We start from the raw sequence: 21,717 nt of genomic DNA, 5'->3' as shown, positions 1-21,717 counted from the left end.
AAAGACACGCAACATCACTTTTTCGATGCTTTTTCTTTTGAGCTTGAATTTTTAGATAGAGTCTGTTTTCAACGGCTAGTTTACTAGTCTACTCCCCAGTTTGCTCGAATTTTAGTCCACCCACCACGCTACTGATGTTTAGTATCTGAATCATTACTAAGTTGATAGGGGTGATAGGCATCGGGGGAAAAGAACCATCAACTGGAAGGTATTAAGTCGGTTGTTTAAAATTCCTAAAATTTTAGAACTTTTTTAAAATGGTAAGAATTTATTCTAAATGATCCATTACTGACAAAATACTGAAAAAACCGTTCGCGCTAAATACACAGACCAAACACAGTCCTTATTCCCGGGGGGGGGGCACTGGGTTTGCGGACTGACGGTATGTGCGGGCCAAAAATTGGCTTTTAAAATTGCACCCTTACAGTGCAGCAAAAATCAGTGAAAATCATACCCTTAGAGTGCATTTTCCCCCAAATTTTCGATCCCTTTCATGCAAAAAATGGTCAAAATTCTAGCATTTTTGGTCAAAATATCTAGATTTTTCAAGAATTTTCTGAAATTTCTACCCTTACAGTGCATCTCTAGTTTTTCCGACCCTTACAGTGCATTTTAAACATATTGGAAAAGGTACCCTTACCCGCACATACCCGTCGGTCCTTTTGCCCAGCTGCCCCCCCCCCCGGGTCCTTATTCTATAACACTAATAAGAGGAAGCGCAAATTTATTCCTGTTTTTGTTCAAAAAGGAAAAGATGTGTTCAATGTACACGTTTTTTATAAAAACAAACTATATAAGAACATAAGGCTTCGATTGCCAAAATGTTAAGAACAAATTAAGGTTTTGGGGACGTCCAATTTCTTAGAGAAACGGCCAAAATTGCTCAAAAAATGGTGAAAATATGAACATTTTAAGAACATTTTAAGAACATTTTTAGGCTTAAAACTCAAAAAGTTGAGAACATTCGAAGGTTTCAGAATTTTTGGATGTTCTTATAAAAAAAAAAGAAACGTGTAGAATACGGTACATGGTGTTGATGGAGAGCCACCGTAAAAAGTACAGAACAAAAAAACAGATCAAATAAAACAAAAACAAGTCCGAAAAAAACATCCTGGTTTCCTTGATACTCAAAGAAAAACAAAATGTTTTACTATGAAAAATCAGATAAAAATTTCAGTATCAATGAACCATGCTGTCTTTTTAGGACTTGCGTTCGTCTAATTTTTTCTAAAGTTATAAGCTGGTCATAGCTTTTTCAAGAAGGATAACATCATTAGATCCATATTACAAGTAGGATAGTAGGATTGGTGTTACATCCGATTGATTTAGTGCAGATTTAGTAATCCATGTTTTGAATTTTACAGAAGATTAGAGCAGCATGGGAAGGAGAAGCGTTTTTTACAGACAGAAAGAAAAATCAGAATACTGTTAGCCTAGTAATCTAAGTTTGATTCAGTCTTTTAGGATAAATCTGATGGTAAGTTGTGACTAAATGACAGGATTCCAAGGCAAACTTATAATTCATAAATATCAAAAATCTTTAAAGCGCCGAAAACGCTATATCGCCATTAGCTGTGTGTCCTAGCCTTGTGAATACGGGCTATAGTATGTAGTTTTGTTCTACAACTGTCAGAAGGAAGAGTTTAAGTTTTGACACGTGGACCCAGAAACATGTTTTTTGGAAGCACTGTACACCTTTTGGTAAAGGAAAATGTATCTCGTCTCATCCTTTAAACTTATATAAGAAAAAAGAAGCGGTTTAGTAGTTTTCAAACCATTGAATTTTTCTTTTTTTTACAGAAAATAAATGAAAAACACACTCGAATCTGGTAATTATCGAAACGAAAATTTAAGCTATGGCATTGAATTTTCAATATTGTGAAGAGAAACTGGAAGATGTTTACGATATCAAAGAAGAGCTTGGAAGGTAAGAATTCTCAATAGAACTTTTCTTAGCAGACATGTAACGTCAAGGCTACGTCCATCTAACGTTAAAAAAGGACGTTCAAATAACGTACGAACAATTTTATAAGAACACGAGGCTGAAAGTTCCAAAACCTAAGAACAAATTAAGAACAATCCTGAGCCTCAGATTTCAGAAACTACTAAGAAAGTACTGATTTTAATGTTTTAAGTAAAGAAACTAAGCGTTTTAAGAATATGGTAAGGACATTTAAGCCTGAATATTTCAAAAATATTAAGAGCAACCCAACCTGAATAAATGTACTTGTTCTTGTAAAAAAAACTGTCAATCATAAACTTATTTGGTGACATAAAAAAAAAAATCATTCGATGTATTTGATAATTTATGTACATATTTGCAGCTCTTGTTACTCGATAAAAGATAGGATAGTTCAAGGGTTAACGTGGTAGTTGGGATTTTTCCTAGACAAGATTTTAGGTATTAGCACTTTACTTTATCACAAAATTTCTAACGGTCTCTTTAGATTAATACTGAGATTTGCATTCAAGTGCTATTTAGCCCCCGCTAGATTAGTTTTTTTTCAAATGTCGTTCGCAGTCTACGCGATTTCTTTTTATAAGAATGGTGTTTTTTCAATTCATCATGGCTATTCTAAACTTTTTGAGGAAAATCTTCCTATAATATTCTTACGGTATTCTTAGGTTTGGAACCAATCCCTAGCATGTCATACATACCTGAAGCAAAAATTTGGCATTTTTGTGGAACCTCTTAGCATTGCTGGGTAGTAGTTAGCAATTTAATGGTAAAATGCTCTAAAAATGGCATTCTTAAGTTCTGTTGCCAAACTCCATGATGGCAATATTCTTATCATATTCTTAATTTTTCGGCTAATTTCATCATGAATATTCTTATAAAGTATATTCTTATTAAAAAGCGTATAGTTTAGATTACAGTTTAGAAATTTCGCTTCGTGTAGATTAGAGCTCGCCCACTTAAAAATGTTATTCTATGAACTATTTTGAACGCGAATTATTGCGCAAATATCATTTTTCAATTAACGCCTACGAAAATATCAGAGCTTGTTTTAAAACATAGCATGCGAATAAATCTCTAGTGAAATGATCCATTACGTGATTACGCAAATCAAGTTTTACGTAAATTCTTAGATTTGTAGAATTTGATAAGAGAAGACAGAAAAATAGTTCTAAAAAAATGGTATTCATATTTTCAATGAACCTCGGGGCTACCAATCCCGAATCACCCTCAATCATCCTCTTTTCATACCTTAAAATGATGTGTGAACGAACTGAAATCAGTCTTGAACCCCCTGGAAATTTTGAAATATTTTTATTACGCCCTGGAAAAATGAAAAACACTCTTTTAGACCCCCTGGAAGCTCTGCTCGAATTACCCCCTGAAAAAGTTCGTCCACCCTCATGTATGGATATGAAATGGAATGGTCCAATTTGCAAAAGCCATACATACAAACTTCTGCCTCATACTTTTTGTTTACCGAACTCTGAACCTGAAAACTTTACCTTCGAATTTTTAACAACAGGGGACAATTTGCTGTGGTCAAACGATGTTTATCTAAAGATACATCAGAAGCAGTGGCAGCGAAATTCGTCAAAGTCAAACGCACCAAATCAAGTCGTAACGGATTGGATCGTAAATTGATAGAACGAGAAGCTGGCATATTAAATTCACTTCAACACGAGAAAGTGTTGAAATTGTTCAATGTTTTTGATTTGGGAGCTGAAATGTGTTTAGTTCTTGAACTGTAAGTTTTGATATTAATATTCGTGACCTTCATTCGATCCCAATTGAGAGGTATTTCAGGTAGAAGCAACAGACATCTAGTAACAAAATAAATAGGTTAAGCATAAGTTTAAGTAGTAAGGGTACCTCAAGATTCTTTCTGACGATCACGGAAAATTCATCTTCTTTCTGAACGGGTCCTAAAATAACATTAGCTGAATCAAAAACTTGCCCTATCAGAGAATTTCCCTTTTCCACATAAATTCTAGACCTCGATAGGGTTTCTCAGTCATATAAAAATCCGTTCAAGAAAGCCTAATTTTTAGGGACCTAACAGTCTGTTCCTCTAAAGAATCCTACATTGTAGAACGCATGCGTAATTTGTCGTTCTTTAAACCATATGTAGTTAATTCTCGTGAACAACAAAGAGAAATGAGCTCGTAAGGGTGAACTAACCAGGTCGGGGTTGTGGACGGCGAAACCGTTCTTTTTGTCTTATTTTTAGTAAATGTAGGATTCTTTAGAAAAACCTTCTCAAGAATAAGAATAAATTCCTCTTTTATCAGGCTATCAGGTGGTGAATTATTTGACAAAATTTCTGAACAAGAATACCTAACAGAAGTCGAAGCAGCATGTTATATGAAACAAGTCCTTCAAGGAATTGATTATCTTCACAAGAATAACATCGTTCACTTGGATATCAAGGTAAATATTCCCAAAGATGTCAAAATGCCATCCAACGAACGTCCATAGCTTCGGGACGAGATGGAGTTTTTACAAGCTCTTATTTGATTTGGTTGGTCGTTAACCACAATAAAACAAATTTGTTACTTTTTCTAAAGAACACGTCATTTCTATTACTTCAAATGACCAATTATTAAGGTATCTTACAAAAACTCCATCTCCATCTCATCTGATAGCTTCCACAACGTCCTTAACGCTTATTATGACATCATTATAACACTTATACCGTCCTTACAGACGTCTTGATAACCTCGTTTTGAGGTTCACAACCTTGTTTAACCTTTTCAGCCTGGCAGACTACGCAGATACACGTCGAGCATACGTTCCGGCAGACGTGTATAGTCGTTGTTTTACATAATGATCTTCTAAGCTATATTCCTCCCATTGGCTTCTTTGCTAGCCGTAGAAGTAAAGAGAAACGGAAAGTAGAGGTTCTCAGCTTTCTTTTGATATATGATCACGCTGACAGCGTAAAAATTTAAAAAGTTGCGCGCTGGAAAGGCTAAAACGAGTATAAGTATGAAGAACTCGAGTATTGTTAAAGAAGGGATTTGATAACAAATTTTCTAGATTATTTTCATATTTTCGTACATTTCAGCCGGAAAACATAGTCTTGAAGGAGAAATATGGAACAGACATCAAACTTGTGGACTTTGGACTCGCACAGATCGTTAAACCAGGCGATGAAATCAGGGAAATGATGGGAACACCGGAGTTTGTTGCTCCGGAAGTCATCAATTACGATTGTATTGGATTGTATACTGATATGTGGTAAGTATGTTCGTTATAGTGGGAAGAAAAGTATTAAGCTACGGTTTAAAATGTCTCAAACCTACAGTTTACACTCTATAAAAAGACGTTCTACTTTTCGATACGCTCCCTTACTCGATGAAAATCCAATTCCCCTTGAAAATCGAATTAGAGAGCGTTAACTGTACTGCAAATAAGGAGAATAAGGACCAAGGGTACTGTATATCCTCCATTAAGCACCGCCCTCTCTCAAGCACCGCCCTCTCTTAAGTTGCGCCCTCTCTTAAGCGCCGTCTTCTCTTAAGCGCCGTCCTCTAACAAGCACTGTACCTAAATTCTTAGTTTTGAAAAGACCGCTTCCCTCTGATAAACATCGTCCTCTAAAAAGCACCGCAACTTTAAATGCCGCGCTTTTAGAAAATGTTTTATTACTCTAAGTGAAGGAAGAGAAAATATAAAAAATCCGTTAATCCTTCTCATATGCGGCACTCTCCCGACAGAGTCCCTAAATTGCATAATGAGAGCCCTCTCGCCGCCAAGGATATACTTAAACCCAATTCAAACATAGCAGAATTGTGATTGAGGGAAAAATAGTTTATACAAAGTAAATCCCGTAACAATAATCGTATTATCATATAACGTCTATACTACTGTATTACACTCATTATAAACGACTCCAGTCTATTTAATCGATAAAATGAGTAAAATAGGTAAAAAAATTGGCAACTCAAATTTCTATAAATAAGCACCACCCTCTTATTGAAAATGGTCTTACCTTTTAAAAATGTTGTAACTTTATTGTATCATTCGTTATAGGGCAATCGGAGTCCTGGCATACATTCTGTAAGTAGAAAATATCACAATTTTAACCATTTTTGTACTATCAATCTGGGGCTCATTTACTCTTTACCAGAGTGTATCGCACGTTTATCGTTTTGTAGTACACTATGTGCGCATCGTCTGCAATAAATTTTGAAATTAGCCGTAGATATCGGGTCTGTGTACAAACTAGGGCCTATTGAGTATGTTGAAAATGGTACCTGTGAAATACATGAAATTTATGACGTGCCTTCTGTTAAAAGACGAGTCTTCGAGATAACGGCTAGTCGAATCACTATATATAAAAAAAAATTGTTAAAAGCCATTTAGTCGCGATAAACAAGATCTCTAAACTACTAAGAAGTGACGAACGACTTGCCTCACGAACCATGGGTTCTAAGTTCAAACCCGCACACTTTTTCCCATGCAAGACAAGATAGTCAAAAAGGCTGGGCATGGATGGATCCTGTGAGAGCAATCAAATGACCTCCAAAAGAACTAGATTTATGGACTATATGGATGGTCTATAAGCTAATTTTTCAAAATTTTCGGCTGCCCATGGAGGACCCCGTGAAAACGTAACTTAAAGGCTTTAAAAGTCCTAGATTTAGAGATTTACTTATTTATATGGTTTATAAGCTAACCTTTCATAATTTCTTGGATAGGCTGAGTGGATGTTCGCCATTTCTTGGAGACGATAACCAGGAAACATATGATAATATTTGTCGAGTGGATTATCATTTTGACGAAGAATATTTCGATACCATTTCTGAAGATGCCAAATTGTTTGTTCAAGAACTTCTCATCAAGAACCCTAAGTAAGAAATTGTGATTGAGATTAGAAAATTTAGATAGAAATTATTTATGGCAAGAATAGATTTTTCACGATTTCAAAATTGTAATCAAATAGACCTTATCACAGTTTTTGATTTTTCTAAAAAAGCGATGCATTGTGAGATTGTTTCGGGGGTATTGCAATAGAAATCTCTTAGGAATTCCTCGAGGGAATTCTATTGTAATACCCCTAAAACAATCTCACGATGCATCGCTTTTTCCGATAAATAAAAAACTCCGATAAGGTCTATTTCCACTTATTCTACCACAAATTCTTCAAAATTTGTATTCCGGTATTTTCGTTATTCTAAACCCTTTACCCAAAGAAAATCATCTTGTTCTTTCATCAAATTGAATAGTTTCAGTGCCTCAAAGATGTGACGGCGTGGTGGTGTGGTGGTTATCGTTCTTGACTCCCGTCTAGGAGGTCCGAGTTCGATTCCCACTGTAGTACTCATCCCGTTGTGCGCCTGCGACGAGCTATATGCTCTCCCGCGTGTGCACACAGAACCAGCGGTGTCTGGACAGCGCTAAGCGTTCCAACTTGAAAAAGGAGGAATTCCTCCTTCGTAAGGAGTAGGACCCATTCCCCAGTGGAGAGGGCTCATATCATCATATCATCCACGATAATTTATTTTTCTAGGAAACGAAATACAGCAGACGATTGTTTAGACCACCCTTGGATTAGAAGCATGGTAAGTCGACGGTCTTTTGAAGGGTTTTACGCGGTCACCCAGCTGGCACACAACATATTGTTTCAACGTTCAGCAAACGTTATTTGGACGTTGTGAAGATTAGAAAAACGTTGAAACAACGTTGTGTGCCAGCTGGGCATGGATGATATTCCTCCAAGTTAGAGTTCTTAATTTTCATGAATGAGAAAAATAAATCCAATAGGTTTTTCAGGTTTTGCCAGAGATACGAAGCAAAGGTTTGTTTGAAGCGACTCCGTACGCAAATCGAACAGTTGCTTCCGAAATGGCGGAAGTTACGTCAACTTTAAAAACCTCTATCTATAGAGGTCGATAGAGTTGCCTCCACAAACCTTTGCTTTTTATCTCAGGCAAAACCTGAAAAACCAATTGTATTTATTTGTACACATTTTCCGATATCATACTATGCTAACACACGCTACTTCCAATCTATCAATCCAGGCTCAGTTCAGATCCAGAGAAGATTCATCCATCATTCAAACAGCAAGATTCAAAGCTTTCGTTGCTAGACGTAGATGGCAGGTAACCCGGTTTTCCCCGATAAAGCACGACTGGTTTCAACAACTTTACTTGACTAGAAATGGTTTATTTTCCTCTATTTTACAAACCCATCCTCAAATGTACTTGAGCCTTTCAGGAATTATGCGATCTCTTTCTGTTATCTGGTACTTTGCACTCGATGTAGAAGTATTCTTCCGGCCTGTTCCGGCGTGCTAAATAAAGTTCAGATTACGGAATTTCGCCAAACTGCGTCAAGGATTTTACAGTAGGAGGCCTGAACTATAGCTTATGTTTTCAGGGGTTGTAGGGCCCAACCAAAATATTTTCAGCCTTGCGAAATTCGAAAGATTTTGAGAATATTGTTCCAGAGTTTTTCGAGAACAATATGAACTTTTTTGTATTTTCTCTTTCCAGCAATCCTTTCAAAAGATGAAAGCTATCACAAGATTTTCGAAATTCCTGAAGATCAGAGCTTCAGCAGTTATTGCTGAAGAAAATACGGTAAGAAGAATTTCTTTTGTTAAAAAAAAGAATTTGTTGTTTGTGGAGCTTTCGAAGATTCCCAAAATTTACTTTGACGCTTTTAGGACTTCTCCTTAAAGTTGGAGCAAAGTTGGAGCAAAGGGAGTCATATGCCTGGGGAGAAGGGATACTTTAGTAAAATGGAAGGGGATTGTGCGAACAATTAGAGTCCCTTTTTTCACCCTAGAAAGTCTCTCAAAGGGGTACAAAAACCATAAAGTAGCAATTGAGTCTTTGAAAGGGTCCCAAAATTACGAAATATCAAAATTTGACTCTCTCGTAGCATAGGCAGTTTTAGACCACGTCGAACTTATCAGAGGAAGGGATTTGTGATTGTAATTTTATTGTCTTTTAACAGATTATTTCGGGAGTATTACAAAAGAATTTCCTCGAGGAATTCCTAAGAGATTTCTATTGAAACAATCCCACAATGCATCGCTTTTTTTAACTCCGATAAGGTCTATTGTCTTAAATCCGCCAGTGCTCATAGGGTCATAATCGCTCTCAAATCGTTTTCTAAATGCTTGAGAAGAGAGAAGTTGATTTACAATTAGACAACTGAAACTTTAAGCATGTATGATACGGGGCAGGATAGTGTGCGTTTTGTTGTTCATGATAAGGTTACCACCACCAATAAGTTCAAAGCCCCGGACGGGGTGGAGTTGAGATCTTGGACGGGATATGAAGCAACCTATTTCCCATCTAAAACGCGTGACCCGCGTGGTTTTTTACACAAACGCCAGATTGAAAGTAAAATCAGTCGCCAGATTTTGGAAAATCTGTAGCGCGGAAACAAAGAAAGCACTAGATTCAATCCGTCATTCTAAAAGTGGCGTAAATCTTAAGGCTTCACTTTAAAGATTCCTCTCTAGCCATTTTGGGCTTTAAGCTCAATGGTGTGCATATCCTGTAAAAGCGATCAGTTGTGATTAAGTTTGACAAATCTATGTGATGTTTAGATATGATGTTTTTTGTAAACAAAGGATGACAGTGACCCCTGTAGACTCTAATCTGTCTATTGTTCAGTTTTGATAAAAGATGAAATAGGAGGTAGACATATTGGATTACTAGCATGAAAGGGTGGAAAACCTTTTGATTTTTTATGAGAGATTATTATTTATTCCATAAGCATAAGTTTTAGATCAGGTCGGACTAATTTAAGGCTTCAGGTGTTTTTTTCCCTGATTTTACGGATCGAACTCCGGGATAAACGTTTTTGTCAAATCCGACGTTTTCGTCAAATCCGACGTTTCAAAGTACATAAATTCGCTGATTGCTTGTTAACTCTCGAATCAATTATCTCGTATAAAGTAAGTCAACAAGTTTAGAGAGTTAGTTATAAGAAATAAATTAACGAAAGAATTCTTATAAAAAGTATATAATTGGTTACTAAGGCGAAAAATTAAGAGAAGTGATAAGAGTTTTGATTATTAAATGGATGGAGAAGGGAAAAGAAAAATAGTATTTTGATTTTGATTTACATATAAACTAAGAGATGTTAGTAAATAATATAAGCTCTTCTAAGTTTATAAACGATGAAAGTTTGATGATGTAAAGTTGAAAGATTTTGTGAAGCTGGAAAATAATACGAGTTTTTAAAAACTTATTTTATTGAGGAAAACAAGGAAAAGAGCTTAGAGTGACTCAAGAGTGACTAATTTACACGATTATTCTACGTTTTAACGTTTTAAAATTTTCATATCATCAAACTTTGAAGAAGTGATTTTAGATGCTAGCTGTGACGATATAATGTTTAACAAAATTTGACATATCATAAAACACTATCTTAACCATTTCATATTGAAAGCTAACGAGTACTTACTAAATCCCATTCTCATTTTTTTTCACTAATTCTTTAGGAGACTACCATTACTACTAACTCAAACTCACCACAATCACCAACACTAACTTCAAAACAACAAACTAACCCACAAATTTGCGAGCCACTTGAAGACGACGTTTTTGCGAGTCAAAACGGAGAAGTTACGAGTGAAGTAGAAGGAGTTACGGGTTTAAATCAAAACTTTACGAGACAAAAATCTATTACTACGGCAGAAGTTAAAGAAACTACGCGCCAATTATCAATCATCGAAGAACGACGAAAAAGTCGGCGCCGAATTAAACCTTACCTACAATTTGATGAAGATAATGATTTATCTGATGAAGGCACGCTAAGCGATTCAAGCTACTACTCGTATTCAAGCGAAGAATATTCCAGCGAGGAAGAAACTTTAAGCGAGGAAGACGAAGATACAATTAAAGACCACGCTACCGGAGAACTGAATCGCGGTACACTCGAAATTTGGAAATTGAACTTTGAGTCGCCCCACGGTAAACGTATACGGAAGATCAAGAAATACGGACGCGAGGAACGTATTATTTATGACGAGTCGTATATGAGGAATCTAGAAAACGGAACAGAAGGAAATATATACGAAATAGCTCCAGTTGTTGCTCATCCAAGTGAGCTTTTAACAAAAGCATCAGAAAGCCGGACTAGCCCAGATACGGAAACAAATAGTACCGGGACAGCTGATTATAGTTCCGGACAAGCAAGCGAAGAGATGGCGTTTGCAGGTTTCAACTCAAAAGTGGTGGATGAAGAACATTTAGGTACCGCGATTGAGTATGAGGAGGTTTTTGATACCATTGTCTGTACGAAAGTCGAAACGATTGTCGAGTCACCAGGACCTCTTGAAACAGTTTATATGAACGAAGTCAGAATAAACAGTATCTGTGAAGATGTGGTCGAAATTGATGAAAATGATTCACCGTCATCAGCCAATCATTTATTGAGTAACAAGCTAGGAACCAATCCGATTCAATTTAACATTTCAAAGGCCAATCAGACTTCACCAGGCTTGTTCGAAAGAGCCAATCAAAATGGACGAATTTTTAATTTTGACAGCTCACTGGTTAAACCGAAACCAACAGCCAATCGAAAGTTGGTGTTTGATGTAAAGGATTTGCAAAGAACCAATCAAAACACTTATTTTAATAATAACAATGACACTGTCAATTATAATACAAAATCTTACATTATGACAGGGAAAGACGTTGTTTCGAGACAAAACGAAAGTGAAAATATAAATTGGGAAGATTACGTCATCATAGACTTAGAAAATGCTAACATCAAGTGTAGAGATAGGGATTCGACATCTGTGTTTTTGTACATTAGCTGATTTTTTTATCAATTTTCTATTATCTGTAATAATCTATATCTATATCCGTGGATCGTTACCGTCCAACTTATGAAACTCAAATTAATTGTACCCTGAGGTAGATTGAAAACATTCGCTGTTTGATAACTACAACTAACAAGAGTAGCCAACCGCTGAAAAATACAAATTATCTGTTCTGAATTATAATTTTCCCTGAAAAAAAATCGTCAAATTCCAGAAAATTTTAATCTGTTCCGAGTTTAAATTATGACTACTGGGAAAATTAATCTTTTCTTATGTTCTTTTATTGAGGCCCGAGATGCTCTTGGAAAAACAGCATCTGTTCTTTGTTTAAATTTGGTCCTGGATTCTACTCCAAAATATCTCTTGGAAAAAAGAACAGATATTTTGAAAAAATCCGGCTGCTCATGGAACCACACCCGAAATTATATCTCTTTTTCAGAATTTAAAGCTCGGGCTGGCTCGGGTGAGAATTGGGATTTCAGTACTTCCACTTTGTTCCATTTGATTTTTCGAATTGGGAGGAGTTAAGTGGTTTCCAGGTGATGTTTTCAGCCTTATTGGAACATATTTGAGTTTTTAGTTCCTGAGATCCTAAGGACCTTGAGTTTTAAGCCTAACGTTAAAACTCAAAGTTCAAACTCTACTTTCTAACCGTACTTTAAAGCACTTTAAAAAATTACTTGCGGTTTTAAAATTTTGCAGGGAATCCCCCATCAGTTCCAAATATTACGGTGGGGATTGTAGACCGTTTATTTTGAACTTTTCTTACAAAACGGGTATTCAGCTTAGGTGCTTTGTTCGAACCCTAATGAAGATGTAGGTTTGCCATCTCTTTTGATTTTAACATTTTTCCCGCCCTTTGGAAATTCAAGATAACCATGAAAAGGGTATTAAGATTACCTCCCCCAGTCCAAATCAGTTAGAGCTAGTCGTTAGACGAAGCACAAACGCATCAAGAATAATAACCGTCAAATTAAATTTGCTTTTCCTCTATCATATTCTAGAAAGATGGGGTAGATGGAAAGCCAGCAGAAACAGGTCAAGACGAAAAGAAACAAGGAAATGATGCAGAAAGTGACAAAACTGAACAAACAAAGTCATCTTCTATTGACAAGAAACAACCGAAGGATAAGGAGGAAGAAGTTGAAAAGGATCCTATCGTTGACCGTTACTTCAAAAAAGAAGTATCGAGCTCACAATCCAAAACTGAAGACAATGAGGACGAAGAGAGCGATTCGATAGACAAGGATGCTGAAACAGATGATAGTCTATATAAAGAGTCGTTAAATCAGGGTCTGCAAAATGAAGAAGAAAGAACTGTTCAAGAAACAGATAAAGATACTGATAAGCAGGACCTTAAAGAAGAGAAATGTGAAGACAATGAAGATTTGGAAACAAGTGAACAGCCACCTATCCCTCAATCTAGAAATTCTTCTATACATCATTTAGATGTACCTGGAATTGTCGTTTCTCACGATAACAGTCGTCGGGATTCGAACACCTCACCGAATATGAGACGAAAGTATAGTCGTGAAATGCCGGTACATTATACGGAAATGTTGAGACAGATGACTTTGGAACAAGTTGTACAGGAAGAAAAAAATGAAGCTGGATCTAAAGAAAAGTCAGCGGAAAATGATATTTCCAACGAGTCTGACAACAATGAGCCACATTTAAAACAAGAGAACGAGTCCAAGAAAGAAGCTAAAAACAATGAACATATAACAACAAAAGCTATGAACGAAAATACGACAAATAGTGAAGCCGAGAAAGCAAATGGAAATCACGAGAATACAGTTAAAGAGATAAAAGACGATTCAGATTTAAGAAATGAGGAAAATTCAAACCAATATGAACATGGAAAGGAGGCTGGAAATACTGAAAACGAGTCTCCTAAGCAACTTGAGGAAGAAGAAAAAACCGAAAAAGCTGATATCTTTACTATTGATCTATCAACGATTAAAGCGTTCGATATCCGTGATAAAAAGACGTGCCGGATCAGTATCACAGGACGTCAAATGTTGTTCGAGCACCGTATGAAAAAAACACGCTCCGTCTCATTAGATGGTTCGAAACGTCTTGATGTTGGTCAGAGATCACAGTCGTTGGCTGAGGACAGTTTTTCAATGGACTGTAGCGGTGAAGGGGTGGGCCTGCACCAGGATGAAGTATTCGGAGATCAGGTTACTGAAGAAGTTAGGGAGGAGGTTCCGGACATCGGAAAGGCTGAAGAAGGACCATTACCTGATTGGATGAGGGTAGGTTCAAATTTAAATGTAAGACTTGCTATAAAAACCCTGCTATCATGAAATATGTCGTTTTTTTGATAGCTAGGGTTAGGGTTAGGTTTTGTCGTTTTTTTGTCGCTTTTTAATAGTTATTTGTTGTTTATTTTAGATGGTCTGGAAACGTTAGATGAATAGTCTCATACGAAAACCTGTAATGTAATGTAGAAAGCCTATGAATTAAGCTATTTTCTTTCAAACAATTATGATATACAAAATGTCAGGAATATTTAAATTCACGCCCCTGTTTTTGGCATATGTATGGATTTGTAAATGCTGTTGGCAATGAACTTATCATCAATCATCTAGCCATAATCAAAATCATGCCACAATAGACCCTTTCATAAATTACGTCACGATCATCACTTGCCTCGTATTCAAACAATTACCATGGTGATTAACTCCCAGCGGATTTTATTAAAACTACTTCCTATTAATAAAAATTACATGAAATTACAATTTTACAATTTTCAGGAGCAGCAACGAGAATCAATTGGCAATGCTGAAAAGTCAGAATCTCAAGAAAACAATAAAACACAAAACAATAAAGAACAGACAGAAAACAACAATAATGTGATAGTCGGAGATGAATTTATGAAGAATAAGGGATGGAGATCATCAGAGAATGATCCATCAGAAAATGCTAAAGAAAAATTAACGCTCAATAAAGATTTAAAGGTTGCTTCTCAACCGGATGGGAAAGTGAGTCTAAAACAAAATGGTAGCCCTGTACAAAACCATGGCAACAGCAAACACAACAAGGATAAAGTTGCTTTACCTGATATTATTCCGGAATCGAAAATAGATAAACCGGATGGAAAAGAGTTGGAGGCGGACACTAAAAATACCGGACAATCTGTGGATGAAAATGAAAATATTTCGGAACAACAAAAGAATGAGAAAACAACAACGGAAAAACAAAATTTGTTGATTGAAGAGAAAATAAGAAAGCAACGAAAAGGTATTTTCTATCTTCGAAAATATTAATAGAGCAACTCTCCTCGAGTTTAGTTTCATATTATAGTCCGTTAATATATAGATAAACCCGGGAAATAAATGCAGAGTTTAAAGTCATAATTGGCGGTATTCATGATATACATGATGTAATCTTTTATACGGAAGCACCCAATAGCCCGGGCATTTGCCACTAGTTGTTACTGTTTGAATTCAAAATTAGTGGCAGACATCTGGTATTTTTGGGTGCTCTTTGAATCTCAGGAATATACCGCAAAACAGCGGGGCAGTGTATGGGATAAACTGTAGACACCTCAGTTTTGTCTTGACCGATCTCATATACGAATTTAAATTCGTTTGAATACTCAACAGACCGATAAATTTGGGTAGTTATATAATGTGTAAAAAGATAGATGGTAATTCATTGATTTTATTGAGTTTTAGGGTGTGGTCGTTGTTCCATCATGTAAGGTGGTGGTGGTGGTGAGAGTATTATGAAATGTGTATATAAAGAACGAGTATGGATGGAGGAAATAGGAGATACCTTACCATGGGCCGTTCTTATCATGGGCGTTCGTACCATGGGGCGTTCCTTCCATGGGTGCTTTTGCTTGTCATTGACAGTCATTGATGTTCGTGCTTGTGGACGGTCAACGGTGATGATCATATCTGATGTTTTACTTTATCGCCTCGTCGTTAAAACGTTAAGTTTGAATTTCTTCTTCCTCCTTGATCGCAAAAGACTTCAGACTATGATGAACATAAAATATGGATTTTACAATTTTTGGATAAACGAAGTTTTAAAATGAGACAATTGAAAATATGAAAATGTACTACAGTATATGAAATGAAATTACCGAACAAAGAGAGCAATTGCCTAACAAAGAGAGACAGTCAGAGACAAAATTACGAATAAAACTACACATGAAAAAAAAAAACGATAACAGCAAAAACACTTTCTGAATTTGAAATGGCAATGATATTTAAGACGGAAACATTTTGACTTTTGTGGTCAAAATCAGAAACTGCTCCAAATTACCGATTTTACATTTAAAGCATAATCCTTTTTTTGAGGAAAGATATATTTTGTAAGATATTTTTCAAAATTTTATAAATTTTTATTTTTTAAGTTATTATAGCCAATTATTTTTTAAAGAGAGACATTACACTGAAAATATTTAAGTAAACTTTAAGAATCACAATTTTCTTGAAAAACTCTCAACTTCTACAAATTCCAAGCCTCCGATATTAAGAAAAATCAAAAAAACTACAAAGCCAAGAAGGTACTCCCTATCTTTTGGTATTGAACATTTTATTTATTTTCAATTTAAAGGGATATGCCATTTAATATCCATACAGGGACGAGCAAAAAAAGCAAACGAGCAAAAAAAAATTCTTGAAAAAATTGTGAAAATTCATTTTCTCTTGGAAAATGGCAAAGTCTGCAAAAAACTCTTGGAAAAATTTTTGAACTTGAACGATTTCAGAAAAGTATCTAATAAAATGTTCTGGTGGAGTAATAAAAAAACCTTCACTTTTTTCATTTTCGTTATAAAAACTATTCTCCAAAACTTACATCATTCCACTTTAAATTACCTTCCCGACGAGGTATTACTTTTGATTATATCTAAATCTATATCTTTATACCGTCGTGGAGCAATGCTTAACAAATACAGACTGCCAATTTTTTAACGATATACTTCATTTAAACTTGGAACTATGTGCTAAAAAGACATTTACCTTTTACAATTTGAATCTGGTATATTTTCCGAGGAAGGATGATTATCTTTCCATATTCCACCACAAACTTTATTCCTCAATCCATCATTGTCTGAGAGCAGTTAGTTACTGTTAATAGTTTCTTTGTTATTTTATTAATTAACTTTTTTGCTATAAAGATTAAAGAGATTAATCATAGAAAACTATCCTAAAATTCAAATAAATCGCCTAAAAAAATAATAAGGTGAAGATGAGATGAGCCATGAACATATAAACGACTGGAAATATTTCTTTAATTGTCTCTTTGAAGCGAGCTTCGTTGCCGCCTGTATTTCAAAATTGCTATAAAAATCCGACAATATTCCGTCGTAATTTTATTTCTTTGAATTGTTTAGGTAAAATGATTGATAGAGCTTGAATATTACTCCTAATGCACAAAAAAATTATTTTCAAATTTTTTCACGAGTTTGCAATATATTTTATCAACATTTTCAACTCTGAAATGCAGAATTTCAACTGCGTGTATACTTTTGAATCCCTTTTGTCACTCCAATAATTTTTTTTATGACTTGAAAAAAATAGCTTGCCAAAGTTGAGAACCTGTGTAATAAGAATATCGAAATTAGAATGTGACACTTTCTAAAATTATTAGACACTTTTAAGTCAAAATTTGGAAATATTAGTCGGAGTTTTGACAAGCTGACGATGATTTTGCCTCTGTTATCTTTGTTATGATATAGATAAAAGACTTGAGAAAAGTAGAACAACAAAGACTTTTGTCGAAGTTTTGACGTTGTTAGCAAGGTATTCCCAAGAGGTATACCATCAGAATTTATTGTTTCATTTGATGATTTTAACGAGGCGGCAACGAAGCTAGCAGTATTATCTTCAAAAATACAAAGGAGATGGACGTCCAGTGGTTGATATGTTCATGGATGAGCTAAATTGGAAAAACGGTCTCATGGGAATACGAATTGGGCTATTCCAGAAAAAATTTGTACTCCCTAATGTTGAGGAGGTGAACCCCCTGGATCCTCCTATTTTTTGGACTACCCTGGACTTTTTCATTCAAAAAAAACAGACAACTTTTTATTTTCCAGATCACCCTGGACGTCACATCTCCTCAACATAGGGGGTACAGGCTATTTCTGGAATAGCCCATTGTATTATTCTTCTATTTCAAAACAAAAACCGCGATTTCGATAAGTGTGTATTAAGAAGGGGGCCTTAATATAATCCCCTTATTCATGATATGCACCACTGGAGAGTCTTCCAAGAATTTTTTAAAAAATTTCGCTCAATACGTCACTTTTTCTATTTTTTAAGTGACGTACTATTGGGTGAAAAATTATAAAAGTTCTCAGAAGACTCTACAGTGGTGCATATCATGAATAAGGGCTGGGTTTGAAAATAAGCTAAAGTGCCATTGTAGTGGAGCTTTAAACCTGTGAATTAGCAAACTCGAACCCAGTACTTTAGCTCACTTCGCATAATGATTTTGATAGCGCTCACGATTGTATCAATTGCAATCAGAAAGATCAGAAGAGTGCAATCGGCTCTGGGTACGAGATTAATGAAAGGCTTAATTCTCAAGTTGCTTGGAGAGTCAAAGAGTGTTTGTTACACAAGTCTGTCTCAATATCTGAATCTGAAGGAAGACTGTTACCGTAAGTATCACAGCTCGAACAAATATCGATTATTAATATTTTCTCTATGAAAGTTTGGCCTCTGGTACCCAGGGTAGAAGACTGTAAAACCTTTATAATAGAGTTCGAATTAGATAGCGGTTATGTGCCTCGAAGCCCTTTTTAAAATCTCAAGATTGACAAGTGTTATGATCTTGAAATTTTGACCAGTATTAGATATGAATAATCAAAGATGATTTGCTGATTTGCAAAAGATTGGTTCAGCCATCTGTCTGGTCGGTATTTTACAGACCAGAGTGTAAACTTGATTAAAATCATGTATTGCCTGATTGAATTGATAAATTTGACTAAAATTTATTCCTGAAGACTGATTTGTCAAATGAAAGAAATTAGTAACTAAAAAGATTCATTCCCTAGAGTATTAGGTTCTTTGCGGACCGGTCTGTAAAATACACATTGGCCACCTTCCGGAACTCAGTAACTACTCTTACCAAAAAAATCCTTTTTCAAAAGAATTTGTCAATCAGTAATAAACTTTGGGGCTGTATCTTTCGATAGAATTTATTGAATATTTTTTTTCACAGTGATGATCTTGGATCAAAGAATCACTCGTGTGAAAATCATTATTATTGCGGAGTAATTAGACTGGAGTCGTTTATAATGCATATAATACTAATAATAAACACAAATAATGATACGGGATTTAGTTTGTATAAACGACTGGAAGAATCCGGTGTTCCAGCCTTATAGATACCGGGCCTAGCTACGCAGAAACTTGCGTAGCGAAAAAACAATTTATCAAGCAACAACAAACTCTCAAAATAAAATCAACTCAAATGAAACATTTTTAACACACAAATCCACACACATTTTATTTTCAAGAACTTTTTTTGAGCGGGAAAAAAATTTTAATTGCGATATTGACACTTTTTTTTTGTTTGGAGTTAGTGCACAAAGGTTTCTAGACGACTAAAATTTACTTTTTTGCTTTATTTCTAATATGTCTGAATTAGTCGTCTAGCTTGCTAGACTACGGAGTAATCGAAAAAGTTGATTTTGTTCACTTCTTCATTTTTTTGCTTTTCCTATTTGGTAATATTCCAATCTTGGTTATCTTTTCAACGAGCACAAAACCGCTACTTAATTCGATTTCCGTCAAAAGTTATACAGCCTTTTTTTGTCTTCACTGTGGATTATATAGTGAAGTGACAGATATATTAAGTGACAAATTCTACAAAGATTTCATTTTTTAAGTTAAATCTACGGGGAACTACACCGCTATTGAGCCTGCTCAAAAAGTTATTGGAGAAAAACATTCAAGCAACATGGACAAAAGAAAAGATTTATAATTTTGTAAGCCAGTAAAATAAGTGATATCGACCTAACATTTGAAAAAAATTTATGTAAGGGGAAAATCTTTTTACATTTTCAAGGTTTCGAATAAAAAATTTGTGATAAATAACGATAATAAACAGCTACATCTAACATTCTCAGAAAACTCGTGATACAGATCTGATTATTCCCGATTTTTATATATTTTTCCCCGATTTAGCTTTTCAGTTCAGGTGTACAGTACGTAAAAGGATAGTCGAATAATATCACGGGCGTTCTGTTGATACTTTGTTAAGAATTAGAAATCAGTAAGAAATTAATATGAAAAATAAACATTTAAAGAATAAAGAAATTCATTTTCGCAAAGCCTTCTTTGTGGTAGTTAACCGGAATACAGCGGCATTTTAAAAACAACAAGTGATACTTTTATAGACCTACCTGGTTATGCATTTAACACATATATAATTGATATCTACGCGTGACCATTAAACAATCATTCAGAACACTAATAGTGACGATCTATTAAAATTAGTCGTTTGTTTCTTATAAAAAAACGTTTCAAAACCAAAATTTCATGCTCTTGAAATATTCTTTCATATTCAAGACTTTGTGAGCAAAAAAAACATCTATCTCATCAAAAAATTGAGTAATTTGGCTAAGAACATTGATGTATGCTTATTAATAGTGATTCTTATAGATAAACATGGGTTTTTTGAGCCAACAAAATTTTTTTGAAAAAATCTGCTTGAGCCATCTTTTACCTATGATGGTACCCTACTTTCATGCAAAAAATCAGAAAAAGTTAATGATCCAATTTTTCACAAAGTCCAAAAAACCCGTTTTTTAGCCGTTTTTTGGCCCAAATTTGCCCAAAAAACTTTTTTTTCGAAAGTCGGGCACCGTCACATTCGAGGGTTTATAGTTACACATCTTTGTGCAAAAAATCAGAAAAAACTAATGAGCCAATCATGAGGAAAGCTAATAACGAACGAACGGACGAACGGACAAAGGTTAATTTATAGGACCTCCCCAAAAAAGAAAATAAATGGCTTATAAAAGATCTAGTGTCGAAAACTCATTGCCATCAATTGCATAAAGCAGATTTTTTATTCAAAGTTTTTAACAAATAATAACTGACTCAGCGAGAATGAATTATCAAAAAAGATTTTTACAGATAAGTTTTATAGTTAATATATACGAAACATTGTACCGAAAATTTATGAAAAAGAACCAAAAAAAATAGTGCAAAAAAAAAAAAATATAATAATAAGAACATAATTATGTACCTACAATTGTAATATAATATCCAAAAATAATAGTTGTAAATCTTTAAATTAGACCCGGTGTCCTTTAAATATCCCAGGATTTTTAATGACGTTAAAACATCTAAATAATAACATCGAAATAAAAATATAACTCAAATAATATAATGGACAATTAACAAATGATTAACAAAAATATCTAAATTAAATTCTTTTTAACATGATGTATTACCTAGATATATCATTATATGGATGAATGGTAATTATTTTATGAGTACACATTTTTTCTATAAGGAACACGTTTATAAGGAACTTGAGGCTGAAAATGGTCCGAAAAATAAGGAACTGTTACGGAACTGCTTTAGGCTGAGAATATAAAATCAAGTTAAGGAACAGAGAGTTAAACTTCATCTTGCACAGATTCACAAAAACAGTTCAAAATATCATATCAAAATATTGATGAAACAACATTCAATAGATGTCTTTTTTGTAATGTAGTTATGTAGTTGTTTAACAGCATCAAATCAGTCCAAACTTAGCAGCTAAGTAAATAAGGAACTCGATAAGGAACTTTAAGGCTGAGATTCTCTGGAAAAATAAGGAACTCCAGGCTCGGAGCCAAGTTAAGGTTCCTTATAAAAAAAGTGTACTGTAGTGCAAAAAGAAAAGATTCGAATTATTAACTTTTAGCTTGTCAAGTCTTAAATTAGACTAGTATAATAAAGTGCTGTCGTTAAAAATTATCATACTGTCAGTAAGGTGAACATAA

At 34.8% G+C, this 21,717-nt stretch overlaps 1 protein-coding gene across 2 annotated transcripts; it reads left to right on the top strand.

Annotated features, from left to right (window-relative positions):
• The first annotated feature begins 1,798 nt into the window (after nt 1–1,798).
• LOC136806872 (uncharacterized) lies at nt 1,799–16,180 on the top strand. Of its 2 annotated transcripts, XM_067063446.1 has the most exons (12): nt 1,799–1,927; nt 3,483–3,704; nt 4,249–4,387; nt 5,025–5,197; nt 5,993–6,019; nt 6,661–6,813; nt 7,473–7,524; nt 7,984–8,064; nt 8,458–8,544; nt 12,755–14,008; nt 14,510–14,996; nt 15,434–16,180. In XM_067063446.1, exons 1-12 carry the CDS (start codon nt 1,857–1,859, stop codon nt 15,457–15,459), a joined length of 2,772 nt encoding a protein of 923 aa, XP_066919547.1. In that variant the 5' UTR covers nt 1,799–1,856; the 3' UTR covers nt 15,460–16,180. The 2 variants fall into 2 exon arrangements, with proteins under 2 accessions (XP_066919547.1, XP_066919548.1); XM_067063447.1 differs by lacking the exons at nt 12,755–14,008; nt 14,510–14,996; nt 15,434–16,180 and adding an exon at nt 10,425–11,815.
• The last annotated feature ends 5,537 nt before the right edge of the window (nt 16,181–21,717 follow it).

The sequence above is a fragment of the Clytia hemisphaerica genome, unplaced genomic scaffold (assembly GCF_902728285.1).
Source record: "Clytia hemisphaerica strain Z4C2 unplaced genomic scaffold, Clytia hemisphaerica genome assembly, whole genome shotgun sequence".
NCBI lineage: Eukaryota > Metazoa > Cnidaria > Hydrozoa > Leptothecata > Clytiidae > Clytia > Clytia hemisphaerica.
The sequence above is the reverse complement of the archived record's forward strand: the minus strand, read 5'-3'. Positions and strand labels throughout refer to the sequence as shown.

Bases quoted from the DNA above. Each gene is read 5' to 3' on its own strand.
- LOC136806872 (XM_067063446.1), top strand. From the start codon at position 1,857: ATGGCATTGAATTTTCAATATTGTGAAGAGAAACTGGAAGATGTTTAC. The intron at 6,020-6,660 runs GTAAGTAGAAAA...TTTCTTGGATAG, and splicing joins GGAGTCCTGGCATACATTCT to GCTGAGTGGATGTTCGCCAT. The intron at 7,525-7,983 runs GTAAGTCGACGG...CTATCAATCCAG, and splicing joins ACCCTTGGATTAGAAGCATG to GCTCAGTTCAGATCCAGAGA.